General features: G+C 37.7%; 2 protein-coding genes across 3 annotated transcripts in view; one reads left to right on the forward strand and one right to left on the reverse strand.

Moving 5' to 3' along the window:
- Positions 1-690: 690 nt before the first annotated feature.
- fsta (follistatin a) lies at positions 691-6,210 on the forward strand. 2 transcript variants are annotated; one of them, XM_056458273.1, is made up of 6 exons: positions 691-869; positions 2,073-2,264; positions 2,440-2,658; positions 3,024-3,248; positions 3,470-3,700; positions 5,160-6,210. In XM_056458273.1, exons 1-6 carry the CDS (start codon positions 785-787, stop codon positions 5,246-5,248), a joined length of 1,041 nt encoding a protein of 346 aa, XP_056314248.1. In that variant the 5' UTR covers positions 691-784; the 3' UTR covers positions 5,249-6,210. The 2 variants fall into 2 exon arrangements, with proteins under 2 accessions (XP_056314248.1, XP_056314249.1); XM_056458274.1 differs by having other exon boundaries at positions 5,137-5,252.
- A 3,470-nt stretch (positions 6,211-9,680) lies between these two features.
- The window catches only part of ndufs4 (NADH:ubiquinone oxidoreductase subunit S4), a 20,229-nt gene continuing 15,911 nt past the window's right edge, over positions 9,681-13,998 (reverse strand). The window contains exons 3-5 of the mRNA XM_056456991.1: positions 10,248-10,420; positions 10,088-10,161; positions 9,681-9,871 (exon numbers count right to left, since the gene is read on the reverse strand). Of these exons, the coding sequence (XP_056312966.1) occupies positions 9,768-9,871; positions 10,088-10,161; positions 10,248-10,420 (351 nt within the window). The 3' untranslated portion in view covers positions 9,681-9,767. The remainder of the gene's footprint in view (positions 9,872-10,087; positions 10,162-10,247; positions 10,421-13,998) is intronic.

The raw sequence follows: 13,998 nt of genomic DNA on the forward strand, positions 1-13,998 counted from the left end.
GCTCCAGTCGGTCTCGCGTGTCTCACTTCTATGGAAATGAATGCCGTGTGTAGTCTGACTCGCGCCGCCGCCGCTCGGAAATTGAATAGGATATAGATCGTGATCCCGGAGGGAAACCGCAACACCTGTCTCTTCTAATAATAGCATTTATTGCTGCTATTCTGTAATCCATTGTCTCGCTGCGCAGATCACCTTTCAGCCGTAACCTTGCATTAAATGACACCCTCTACTGTTAATCAGACCTGTCATGGCCTAGAAAGTTGTGACATTCCCTAAAGGTTTGCGGTGACTTACTATCAGCGTGCAGTTGTATAATACACAGAGTCAGACGTATGTTCATCAGATCTCACCGAGCACTTTCAAACATGTTCCTTTTGTTGAGGCTAAACCGGGGTGAGCCTAAATGTGAAACTGGACCAGACGCATCCATCAGTCGTGGACCTCCATCAGCACAGTTCTTGCTTGGTTAGAAATTGGGCCATTTTTATTTATACTTCCTGCGACTCAGTATGCAGCAAAACTCTGAAGTGATTTAGGGGCAAGAGAAAGTTTCAAGCAGCTATGTCACCTGATTTGGATTGAAAGAAGTTGGGGAAAAAACAGTTTCTCCCCACCCCCACAGAGAGGAAGACCGCCCACACCACAGACAGTCGGCCCGAGACCCCTTATACACTTAAAAAGAGGTGGCACTCCGAGAGCTGCGTTCATTCAGCACTGCCTGAGTAAGAAGATTACTTTTGCGCTGCTCGTCTCTCTACTCTTTCTCTCTTTAAACATACTAAGGATGCTAAAGCGTCAGCAGCTCCACCCGGGAATGATTTTATTACTCTTTTGGCTCTGTTATTTGATTGAAGATCAAAAAGTGCAAGGTGAGTGCACTTTTCTTCTTATTTTTCTGGATTTGTCTATTCAAAATGATTTTTGACGTGCTTTAGACGTGAATTTTTGGCTTGCTTTAGAATGAAAATGTTGCTTTAGAATAAAGGAGCTGCTTTAATGCAACACAACTGTAAAGTTTTTTGGCTTGCGCCTGCATTGGTGTCCTCGAGACAGGTGCGTCTTTACATGCACCACTATTTAAAAAAATAAATATACACACTGTGCTCAATCAGGAGGTAGATACGAATGTAACAGAACGTTTTATTGACCAAAAATAAGTGTTCAAGGCTGTCATAATTAAAAGAACAGCAGGATGCATTTTTTGTCTTGATGATGATGATGATAAAAGCAAATAAAATATTTAATGGTGTTATTGTCGAGCAATAATGAAGGTTTTATATAAAATCATTTCTAAATAAACCTGTGCGTCTGCATTTGACGTTCGATTGTATTTTCCTCTAAGAGTAGGTAGTGAAATTAGACACTGCCTACCTCGTCTGGCTTTCCAAAAAAAAAAAAATCACTGGACTTAATGCAAAAATAATTGTGCCATTTTTATGCATTTAATTATTAGGATGGTTTTGCGTTCATGTCATCTAAACGACATAGGCGTTTTCAGAAAACAAAGTTTGATGGAGCTCGCGTGACTGTAAGATTTAATTGGATTGTCTGGCTCGTGGTCTCCCCGGCGCGAATGCCTAATTTAATACATAAACACGACTGATTCCCCCAGGCTTGACCCGACAATTGAAAGAATAAAAATACAAACATCCGAGGCATATTCTGGGCGGCGAATAAACGCGTTTGCAGCGCTCCTGTAAGTGTGTGCTGAAAGGCGATGAGCGCAGACAGTTGGCACAGGGAGCGCTCGAGGAACTGGAGTCTAGACTGCCGTGCACATTGTTTAAATAGGTACGAGTCTGTCAAGCTGACACTTACTTTCAGACAATAAATCTCTGCGCGCCCATAACACAAACGACGACAGGAAAAGCGTATTCCCAGAGCACCTTGACTTGTCTGGGTGAAGGCACGCAAGTGTAAAATAGTCGCATTACGTTGGGAAAAAAAATCAGACAAAATACAGCGGGGGAGGGGGAGCAGGAGAGCTCCAGCTAATACAGGCTGCACGTGTTGTGTCTGGGTCATTGGCTTCAGACTTTAATACGACTGGCTCTTTTTCTTTTTGTTTACAGCTGGTAACTGCTGGCTTCAGCAGGGCAAGAACGGGAGATGTCAGGTTCTCTACATGCCTGGGATGAGTCGGGAGGAATGTTGCCGGAGTGGGAGGCTCGGTACATCTTGGACTGAGGAAGATGTGCCAAACAGCACATTATTCAGGTGGATGATCTTCAATGGCGGGGCTCCAAACTGCATACCTTGTAAAGGTACGATCCCGTCCGTGTTGAATGGTGCCGATTTACAAAGTAATTATAAAAATAAAAGTAAAACATAATGAGAAATTCCTGTTCTCTATCATAGAGCATAATTTATAGACTACCAAAAGTATGTCATAATATAATAATAAGAGTTTTATAAGCCATGTCCCTTTGTGAATTTCAGAGACGTGTGATAATGTGGACTGTGGTCCTGGAAAGAGATGTAAAATGAACAGGAGGAGTAAACCTCGCTGCGTCTGTGCTCCAGACTGCTCTAACGTCACCTGGAAAGGGCCTGTCTGTGGCTCAGATGGAAAAACATACCGGGATGAATGTGCCCTTTTGAAGTCCAAATGCAAAGGGCACCCGGATCTGGAGGTCCAGTATCAAGGCAAATGCAAAAGTAGGTAACACGCTTGTCTGATGTTTTGTTTCAAGAGAGATTTTAGCACCTGTATCTACACTTGTCCTACAGTAGTGTCTGTAGAAAATGGAGTTCAATTCAAGACAAATGTGAAAACTACACGCTTAAAAACAAAAGTTCCACAAGTATTTGTTTTAGGTTTTGTTTTTTTTGCATAGGAGCAGCATTATTGTTTTGTTTGCCAAAACTTTTTGTGAAGATTCCAACAGATGTTAAAATCTCTTCATGGAAACATCAGTGCCAGTATAGAACATTTACGTTTAAGAGTGTGGATCATGAGATGTGGTATTAGTTTCCTGAAAAATGATAGAATTCTGCATCACCGAGTCTTCTTATTTCCACAGAGACGTGTCGTGATGTCCTGTGTCCGGGAAGTTCAACTTGCGTGGTGGACCAGACAAACAACGCCTACTGTGTGACATGCAACCGCATATGCCCAGAGGTCATGTCTCCAGATCAGTACCTTTGTGGCAACGATGGGATTGTTTACGCCAGCGCATGCCATTTAAGAAGAGCCACGTGCTTGCTCGGTAGATCCATCGGCGTGGCATATGAAGGAAAATGCATCAGTGAGTTTTTCCAATTAAATTTGGCCACAGTTTCATTTAAATAGAGAAATTGACTTCATGTTTAGTTGAGATGACAAAGTCTTTCATGTCTCAATCCCAATAGAGATTACTTATTGCAAAAGAAAGTCATTGGTGTGTAATTGTTTCCTGATTTGGCAACATGGCCTAAATTTGGTTATTCAATAGAAATTGACGTTTGTTGTCCTCTGTTGTGTTTTTAGAGGCCAAGTCATGCGATGATATCCACTGCAGCACAGGGAAGAAGTGTCTATGGGATGCAAAGATGAGTCGCGGGCGCTGCGCAGTTTGCGCCGAGTCGTGCCCAGAAAGTCGCTCGGAGGAAGCTGTGTGCGCCAGCGACAACACCACGTATCCCAGCGAGTGTGCCATGAAGCAGGCCGCTTGCTCTTTGGGGGTTCTCCTGGAAGTTAAGCATTCAGGATCTTGCAACTGTAAGTAGCACATCTTAAAGACAATCCAATGCTGCCCCCAGCAACCTCCTTCCCAAAACCTCCCACCCCTCCAAATAACGCCTCTTCATTCCCTTCCTGCTGCTAAGAGTTAAGCTACAGAAAGGACTTACGATTGGAAGTTCTTTGCATGTCCTCTTTGGCTGGCTTCATTCATTTTGCATTATCTCGAGAAGAAACAAAAATTGATTTAAAAAAGGAAGCAAGAAAAGCAATGGAAATCCATCAATTGAGTGTAAAAAGAAAAGTGACAAAGAGCTCTTCCGAGGAGTCCTTTGACATACTAATCTTCTTCATTTAACTAACAAGACAACATGTGCGAACTAACGTTTGCAGCTAGCGGACATCGTCACGTTTGACTTGTAGCTCAGTCTGACCTGAGTTCATTTCCCCACCCCCTTTGTTTTAGTGTAACTGTAGAGACCTATATAATCACATCAGCTTGTCAATACCATAATCATGTACGTGTTTTATGAATCCTGTTCTTTTGTTTGATTCCTGCTTTTGGCTGTAATGGATTATTTCAAATGCACTATGACATAAACCGCTCCGAGGGTCTCCTCCATTTACACTCACATAAGGTGATTGTAACATTGGTGCCGTTGTGTAAACCTTAACTAGACTACCTATTTCGACTAGCTCAGAGAACGGATTGACGAAGCTAGACCTGGGAAGACTTGCATTCCAGCAGTTTGTGCTAGCGAACCAATCAAACGATCAATGTGAACGAATGGCTTACCTTAACGCCTTAAGGTATGGACGTCATTTCAAGGGACCAACTTTATGATCACCTCATGTTTTAAACGACTGCCACATTTAACGGTTTGCAGGACAAGAGTGTGTTATTAGTAGAGCAATGCTTCTGAATCTCTGCTGTTAGATCTAACATTAGGAAGGTGATTCTGTGTGCGAGTGTGAGTGTGTGTGTGTGTGTGCAGTTTTGCTGTGGTCGTGTTGTTCTATGTGTTTGTGAGGGACTACACATTTGTTTAATTGCTTTGCCTGTGTCATTTTTCGAAATGTAAACCTCTATGTAGAAAAATACACACACATACATATATATATATATATATATATTATATACCTCAGAACTGTGCCATTGCTTGACCACGTAGCTACGGTCAGCCGGTGCACAACCGTGCATCCAAAGTAATGGATTTAAATGCAAAACCAGAAAAAAGCAGCCAGTCTTGGAATGCAAGAGCACTTTTTTTGGTCTCGATTCAGCCATTAAAGCTTCTGATCGGCCCGTCCCGTCACACTGCTGGCTTCCTTAATTATATATATGCATTTGTTTTGCATAATTTCGGCAGCCAGAGCACCTGGTCAAGCTGTCATCTAGCTTTTCTGAGGCTGTGGGATAAGAGACAAATACTCACGTACATTCTGCGCTGTTGTGGTCTATATTCATGCAACAGCTACCATGTATTCTCCCATATAGCCATTACGGAAGACCAGGAGGATGACGACGACGAGGAAGACCAGGACTACACGGCTTATGTCCAATTATCACCTGTACTGGATGGATAAAGCACCATCAACCAGTGGAACAGTCCTAGGGCGAGGAGTCATGTCCACACTGTACATATGTGTATGCTAATTTATTTTTCAGAGAAAAAAGAAAGAAGTATACATGTAGTTCAGTCTGCTTGATGTTTATTTATACAGTGTTCTGTTTTATAATTTATACATTTACAGTGTCCGGCTTTATTGTCTATCATGTTTTTCCCTTTTCTTTCTTTCTTTTTTGTTGGTTTTATATATTTTTTTTATTATGACCGAGAAATATATTTGTCCAAAGAGAAGCAGTGTTATTTATTGTGAGGTAAAATGCTATCATGTAAAGTGTGAGTCTTCTGCAAGCTGTAAATCGCATTCCTTGAGCTGTACAAATGCTTATCAGTGTCAATTCTGTATCACAGATGTTTATTTCACACATACCTGCATGTTAGCTTGTTTATTTATTGGAAAAAAATGGAAAAACGCATAGGAAAAAAAAAGTGTCACTCTTTAACGTACGTGTATATTTCTGCTTTTGTTTACAGTTCAGTGTAACTGACCAAAGGGATTTTCTTGAACGTTCTTCAATGTTTATGTGATGTGGTGCAGCGGGATGACATTGGAAATGTGTTGTTGTTTCTCATTTAGAAAAGCCCTGCTGATTCAGTGCTGTCCTTCAGTAACAGCAAGAAATCGGCAGTGGGTGATGCTTGTTTCAGAAAACTGTGCCATGCAACTTTTTTTGTCTTGTTTTTGCCAATATTCAGCTCTATATTGCTCTTGCGGAGCTAACACAAGGTCAACAGAGGACTCAGTATCAATATATAAAACGTTCACCTTTTCACTTTGTTGTTGAAATGCTTTTTTTATTTTCAGACATCTCAAGATAAAAACGAAATTCAGTTATAAATATATAGTTTTGTATTTTTTATGTAAATGTCATATGTATATACAAAGTTTGATGTATTTGTACAGATATTAAGAGTGAAATCAATAAAAAATACTTATCAATTGGTCACTGCGGTGGATTATTCAGTTCTTTTATATGGATTTTATATGGATTTCTTTCATCAGCCAAATATCATGCAGATGAGTTAAATGATTATAAAAGCATGAGAGTTGAATTGTGTGTAATAAATGTGTCCTGTGTTCATTGCTTAAGGTAGCATTTTATTAAGGTTTATTCGATCTATAATCAGATCTATACAGCAGATGTTCCTCACCATTAGAGGAGATTAGAGCTGCTATATTTATATAGAAATCATGCCAAATATAAAAACTGTTAAAAAAAACTCTGGGAAGAGGCTCATAAACTTCCCAGCATGCTTGACTTTACTCAATTTGCATACTTATATCCTTTATTATGTTTTTTTTTTTTAAATATAGTTTTAGCGTTGGCACAGAGTTGAAGTTTGGATCCTTTACTAGAGGAATGCGTGGATATCAGTGTTGAATGACAAAAACCCAATTAATCTACACAATTCACTCACTAGATGGTTGAGTACACAGTAAGTGTACAACACATATAGTGTACAGTGCATATACTAGTGCAGGGGTCCCCAAACCTTTTCTTATAAACGGCCAAATACCAAACTTGATTGAGGCTAGTGCGCCAAAGATAAATATAGCTGCCATGAGTAATTTACTTTATAATATTTGAAAAATTACTGGAAAACTTCACTTTATATGAACTAATAGAGAATTGTATTGTTATTATTTTACATTTTATGAATTTATTACAGTAAAAACAAAATCTAATTTTTAACAGAATTACATTGGTTTTTGCCTTGATTTGCTTCTGCATAGTCCCCCCTATTTGTCGAGTGACAGCATTTACATTTTAAAAAATCAGATTCATTTACAACATTTAACTAAAACATTTCATTTCAGTTTGCTTTTTTGTAGCTCAGCAATAAAACAAACAAAAAAAGGTTACGTCATATTAGAAATGACGAACTCTGTGTTTGAGGCATTCGCCCCAACCTCTCCATCATTCTCACTCTCCTCTCAAATGGAATAGTGGGCCAGGTCAAAGGTTACAATGGGCCAACATTGGCCCTACTTTAGGCATCTCTGGTATAGTGTCATGGGTGGCACAGCTTTATTATACTAGGTCTCTTCAAATGAAACCAGAAAAAAATTATTCTGATTTCAATCAAACCCTTATCAAGCAAGATGATGAAGCTGAAATGCATTTTGTCGGACCTGACGTGTTAAAAACATTCACATCATAAAACCAAGTACTCCAAACAAAGTTCTTTCAGAGGAAGGTCATCTTTCAGCATGGGCCATTCTCTCCTGTAAGCAAGTGTGTGGTCCAGTTCACACCAAGAAGAATGGCTTAGTAAACTAAACTAGTAAACTTTTTGGTCTAAACCATTTTGCCACACTTGCAAACAACCAATTTATGAGTGAAATGTAGCTTTTAAGTTTCAGATGTTAAATCATAGTTTCATTCTGACTGAAAACAGTGAAGAATGCTGTTTTTGAAATGCTTTTCTGTAGCTGACAACAGATTTATAAAGCATTCCTTATAAACTTGGCAAAATGTTTGCACGTTATAAGCAAACCAACGTGCTCCAAGAGACTAATCCAGCTGCTCAATTGAAAATATCACAGGGCTAACCCTTCCGATAACATATTTATATCATTATAACAGTCTTTGAAATGTAATTTTTGTGCAAAATGATATCACATTCTTAGATGTTGTTAGAATGAATAATTATAATAAAAAGTTACCTGCCAGCTGGTAACACTGTTTGATACGCTTGCCTGTGTTAAGTGTTAATTTTGTTGAAGTGTTAATTAGTGAAGTTTGTTCCTCGCTACTGTCGCCACTGGCTTTCTTGGGACTTGTGGAGCTGTGCATTGATGGATTTGCTCTTCAGCGTTTGGACTTTCAGCAGTGAAATTTAAATCACACTGAACTGAACTTTAACTCTGAAAACTGGGCTGAAACGGTTTCAATCTACTATAATCTTCTATGTTAAGCTGCTTTGACACAATCTACATTGTAAAAGTGCTTTAGAAATAAAGATGAATTGAATTTAATTAATTTTAGGTCTCAAACCATAACTACAACAGAACAGAAAACAATCACTTTTAGATTGTTTCCTTTCAGCAAATGGACATTAAAAACTAACGAGATCCACTTGAATTCCCCATTTAAAAACTGTGAATGTCAAAAGAAGATGTCAAAACTGCAGCATGTGCCCATAATGACAATGTTATTGTGTGCTGGTGTGATTACTAATCTATTTATTATGGTTATAGTTATCATTTCTGGTGTAAAGGCCTTCATGTGGAATTCAAGTTTCCTGATATAAACTTTCACTTTTCTGATCTGTGTGCTTTATTAAATAAACAACAAACTTTAATTTAGTTCCTTAGGCTCAATAAAAGTGCAACGCCCAAAAACTTATTTTACACAGATGCCCTTCGGAAGGCAATGTTTACATCATTGGGTAAAGGAGAGGTCACCCAAAAAAAAAATCTCACTATTTACTCAAGTGGTTTCAAACTTTAGGGGTTTCTTTATTCTGTTAAACCCAAAAGCAGATATTTTGCACACACAAAAAAACTCATCGCAGCTTTAAAACAATCGAATAGGTGCATAGACTAAAAACAAATACCCAAGAATGAAACAGGTGAAAAAAAGTCTCAAAAAAACTAAGAGACGCAAGCCAGATGAAGTGACTAGCAATTTACTGAAAAAGGTAGTTTCAATCACATGTTGACCATCATTAAACAATTTCAGTTCACAGTAGGAAACAAACACTACAATCAATGGCTACAGGTTTCCAGCTTTCTTCAAAAAAATGGTAAAAAATTAGTTCTACATAAGAACGAATGTTAAACCGGTTTAAAATAAGTCAAGGGTGAGTAATTGATGACAGAACTTTTCATTTTTGGGTGAACTATCCCTTTAAGTTAATGGTTAAAGACATGTTTTAAAAGAAACGTCTGGCTTTGAAGACTGGACCACATTTGAATGATTCCAGTGCTGTAAAGGTGATGTAAAGCAAACACGTCAAGCGCACGAACAGACTGTGCTAATGTGCTATCATAGTAAAGCCAGCGCTGCTTTTTCAATTGAACGTCATTTGGAGCAGGCAGGTGTTTTAGTCATCTTGGCTTATCCCTGGAGGAGAATGAGAGTAAACATATCTAGCCGCGTTCAGTCTTTGAAGCTTGACATTTACCTCATCCTCCCGTTTCAGAAACATTAACACTAAACTGTCTTCAAGAGGGTTCGAAGGCTCGGAAAAGCCAACTACCTGACAAGAAGAATTATTTTCGGAGGAAACGGAGAGGTAGCATTTCAAAGCACAGTGTTTGCACAAACAACAGCAGTGATTAAAAGAGTTAAATACTCACATTACCAGAGCTGTTGCATCATTACGACCGTTCTGAGTAAAGCGGCATGCAGATTCGGTCAAAGGAAGCGCCGTAAAGTCTCAGGTGTTGTAAAGATAGTTTATTAGATACATCGAGTATATTATTTTTACAGGTCTGTTAAAGATAACACAGACAGGCCGAAACAGGATGGCTACTTGGCTGACCTTCGAGTCCTTCTGTCCCAGGAAAAGTTTGCTCCATATGACTTCACTCTCGGCTTCGGGACCCTCTTTTCAGTTATATCATAACTCCAACCTGTAAAAATAAACAGGCACAGCGCACGCTCAGCCAAGTATATCTTACAGGCTGGATTTGAGAGATGTTCACTGTGGGGTGAGGATAAATGCCACAAACACAGTTTCCTTTGAGAAGCTCAGCATCCTCTCTCTCTAGAGACATTTTTGCGATCGGAAGATTGCGGTGTTTAAAAACTATGGTCATGACAGTGGAAACAATGTTGAAATGGATTACCGTTTTTCTCTGCGAAAGTGATGGCGTCCTCCTTTGTGCTGAACGTGAGCACCATGTTGGACAGTGGATCTGCCCTGCATATGGAACAAAATCATTTTCAGACATGGGATTTGATTTTGGGAAGTCAGAAAGCGAGATTATGATCATGACATCCACTCACGTAGAGGACCAGCCCATCAGAGGGTTTTCCCAGCGCTCCCTGGTGTCGAAGTCTATCTTCCACTTGTGTGTGTTTTTGACGCCCGACTGCATGGCGTTACGGGCTGGCACAAAGATGCGGACCTTGCGTGTCTTAATATGCTCCTCTGGAACGCCGGTCAGAGTTGAGATGTCCTGACAAAATAAGAACATGAAGAATATATGAAGACAACATGACCATTTTCTGTTCAGCAAAACCTGAGAGTTGATGTTCAGACTCTTAAAATAAAAAAGAAGCTCTGCGGTTCTCACATATTTGCACATTTCCCCAAAGGGCATAAAAGCCCAAATACTTTTTTTTTTTTAAATCACAGACGCGCACTTGTCCAGACAGGCTGATTTGTCACACATTTAAAAAGCATGTAGACAGTGTATTGTGATCTTCAGTTGGAGGTCAGAAACCTGGGCTTTCAGGTTTCATACACCCCAAACTTTATTGATTAGGTGAAAAGTACACCACACACTTCAATTGAACAGCACAACAACACTCTGAGCAGCAGGTGACTCATTCAGGACATCAGTCTGTCTACACCACTAAACTGAACTAGCTGCTTTTCCAAAAGAAATGACATAATTAGAGCCCAGACACCAATAAAATGTATACATGTAAACCATTTTTTTTTTACAAGTCAAATTTGTAACCAATGGTTAAATATCATTTACGTAGCACTCAAAAAATGACTGTTGCTGCTTGTTCAAACTACTTATTTAAAGAATAAGTAAAGAGCCGAAAACAACACAATTTTTAAGGGGTTTCTTTTGGCACAACTTAATAATTTTATGCTCAATCCACTTAAATTTGTATAAACAATTACCTTAACTTAGTCGAGGAATTGTGTGGAACCCTGCATTTTTTACAGTGTACATTAAAATACAATCTTTTTACAGAAGCCCCTGTATGACACATCAGATAGATATACACTTTTATTATAATATGTAAATGACTTCTTATTTCTGTTGATATAATAACATACACTACAGTGTTTAGTTAGATGTTTATATTTGCACTAAAGGTGAGCTGTTCCACTTTGTTGTCTATATCATATTTAAACTTACAAAGGTGATCGTACATTCTGAGAAAACACATTAAATGCATAAATGATTAAAAACTTCTTGCTGACAAAATGGGCTTAACCTCTCGATGGGACATTCTTTAACGATTCGTTTTTCCGACTGCATATTTTAAGAAAAATAAGGCTGTCGCATGATGAATGAATTACTCAAAACACAAGTACTCAAGACAATCTGTTTACAATTGAAAGATTTCAAGGTACAATTTTAAAGCTGGCATCACAGAATCTGCATTGTCATGACAAACCACTAGTAAGAAATAAAATAAATAAATAAATATGTTAAATAAATAAAAACCACCTCAGTCTGATGATTTACGAACTACACTTATAAGCGGGTGCTTTTAAGATATCTCAAAAAGAAGACCTGTACATTACACTTTAAAGCGTTAGTATGAAAACATTGTCATTTAAATGTACCAAAATAAAGCAAATAACAAAAAACAAAAGTAATTTCAATATCTCGTGATTCAAAATGTAACTGAAAAAAAATCTGTATTAAGGCCAAGATCTGGTGAATGCCCACACCATGTTTAATATCTATTAATATAACCGTTTTCCATATTACGTGATTCGCATGCCTTCCATTTTTGTCCGCTTTCGAACTGCCTTGATCTCTGCTGTCAAATTTTGATGTTGAAATTTTAAGTTTACAGTTTAATAATCAGTTTTGTGCTGCAATTTCAGTAGTCTGAAGCAACATACCATACAAATATTTACAGAATATACATCTAAAATAACTCCATTAAATACGTACAAGATCTGGCAGCTCACTACCTCATTTCTCTATCATAACACAACCAACCAAACAATATAAAACTGTCAATAAATGTCACTTTGTACATTTTTTTTACTTCAAACATTGTCAAGCTTCCACAACACAATTCAAAAGTGTAATTAAACTAAAAACACTGTAGCTGTGGGAAACTGTTAATTAACAGACACTTTTTTTACAGTGCTAGATGATATAAAGAGCTCAACTACTTCAGCAGTGCTCCTCGTTTATTGTATGAAAAGAACAAAAGAGGGCTGTTGTGAGAAGGTGATCTGAAAGATATGTGAGAAACATGCTGCATGGTCCCAGACTCAAATGTGCTGCTGCTGAAAGCCAAAGAGAGTCCAATTCCTTTGGGAATTAGCGAGCGGCAACGGGAAGTCGGCAACAACACACAGACAAACCTCCCAGCAAGCAGCCACCCAAGGTTGTGAATCCTACAAGCAGCTCCCCTTTCAATGCAAGAACTTCACACATTTCAATGGCCATTACAACTTCAAAGAATCAAATTTTCATCATTGTCTGTCATCTGCCACTTGATTCATTTAAAAGAGCTTCTTTAGCATGAACTGTGAACAAAAGGCTGCTAAACACTCTGACTTGCACAGTCTTCATGTGACACTCGAGCAGGCTGGGAAGAACATACAGTATCAAACGCTTATTATGAACTGCAGAGAAAGGGGGAGAAGATGCTAGATTGTCTAATAACATATTTAAATAATAATAACAAAAAAAAAGTGTATTTTGTGATTTACAGTTGTTTTATGTTTATTTATTCTTACCAATTGTATTGTGGGACTAGGCATGGAACAATAATGGGTTTCAAGGTTTATCGTAGTCTGGAAATGGCAAGGTTTTTAAAACTGTTCCTACGGTATATGTAAAGCTGTATTTTGTGTGTGTTTTTTGCGACTATTTTATTTAGTTTTTTAGGGCAACAATATCTCCAGCAAAAAATGACCATCCACATCAAACGCTACTGTTCTAAAATATTTTTAATGTTTCTTAAACTAAAATATATTGTGTTCGATGGAGTTATTTTTTTACCCAGCCATTTAAAAATAACAGTAATTACTATGATACTGTGAAACTGTGATGTTTACAGTGATCAGCTAAAGTACACCCCTCACAAATCTCTCTTTTAAATGTATATTTTTAATAGGAAGCTATACAATATTATATTTGTGCATATACATTTGATTAGTCAGTACTGAAGCCAAATCTGGAGCTTATCTAACAAAACAACTTACAATAACGGTCCAAAAACTAGTACACTCAAACTTATATGTTATAGAAAAATAATAAATACAAATTTTAAAAAGAGGAAAATTCAAGAGATTTAAAATGTGAAAATGTAGTTGAAATTTTGTAGGTTGTAATTTTTAGATGTAATATTTAGCTTGAATTTAATTGTCTTATCTTTCAATTTCTAAATTTGTTTGGTGACTAAAATATTATTTTATAAAATATATCTGTTTAATAAATCTGTTTTGCTTAAATGCCCAAATATTGTCAATTGTCTATATTCACTGAGAAATTGATAAAAATATTCATTTTCAAAATGGAGTGTACTCAATTATGTTGAGCACTGTATATCCAAGGTTATCATACCGTCACAATCTTATACCGGCCCATATGTGAGACCTTGATGATCTTTTTTGTTTAAAGATTTACTCTACAGTTTAACAAAATTCATTTGAATGACATTTTTAGTCAGGAATCTATATATTGCAAGAGATTTTAAATAATGGCAGCTCATTACCAGTTTTGTACCTTCATTTACATTACCAGCGCAGATGGCATATTCTTACAACAAACAACTAAAAATATCAGTAAGTCACTTTGTTAAATGTTTCAACATCAAGAGA

This window comes from Danio aesculapii, chromosome 5 (assembly GCF_903798145.1).
Source record: "Danio aesculapii chromosome 5, fDanAes4.1, whole genome shotgun sequence".
NCBI classification, from domain to species: Eukaryota; Metazoa; Chordata; class Actinopteri; order Cypriniformes; family Danionidae; genus Danio; species Danio aesculapii.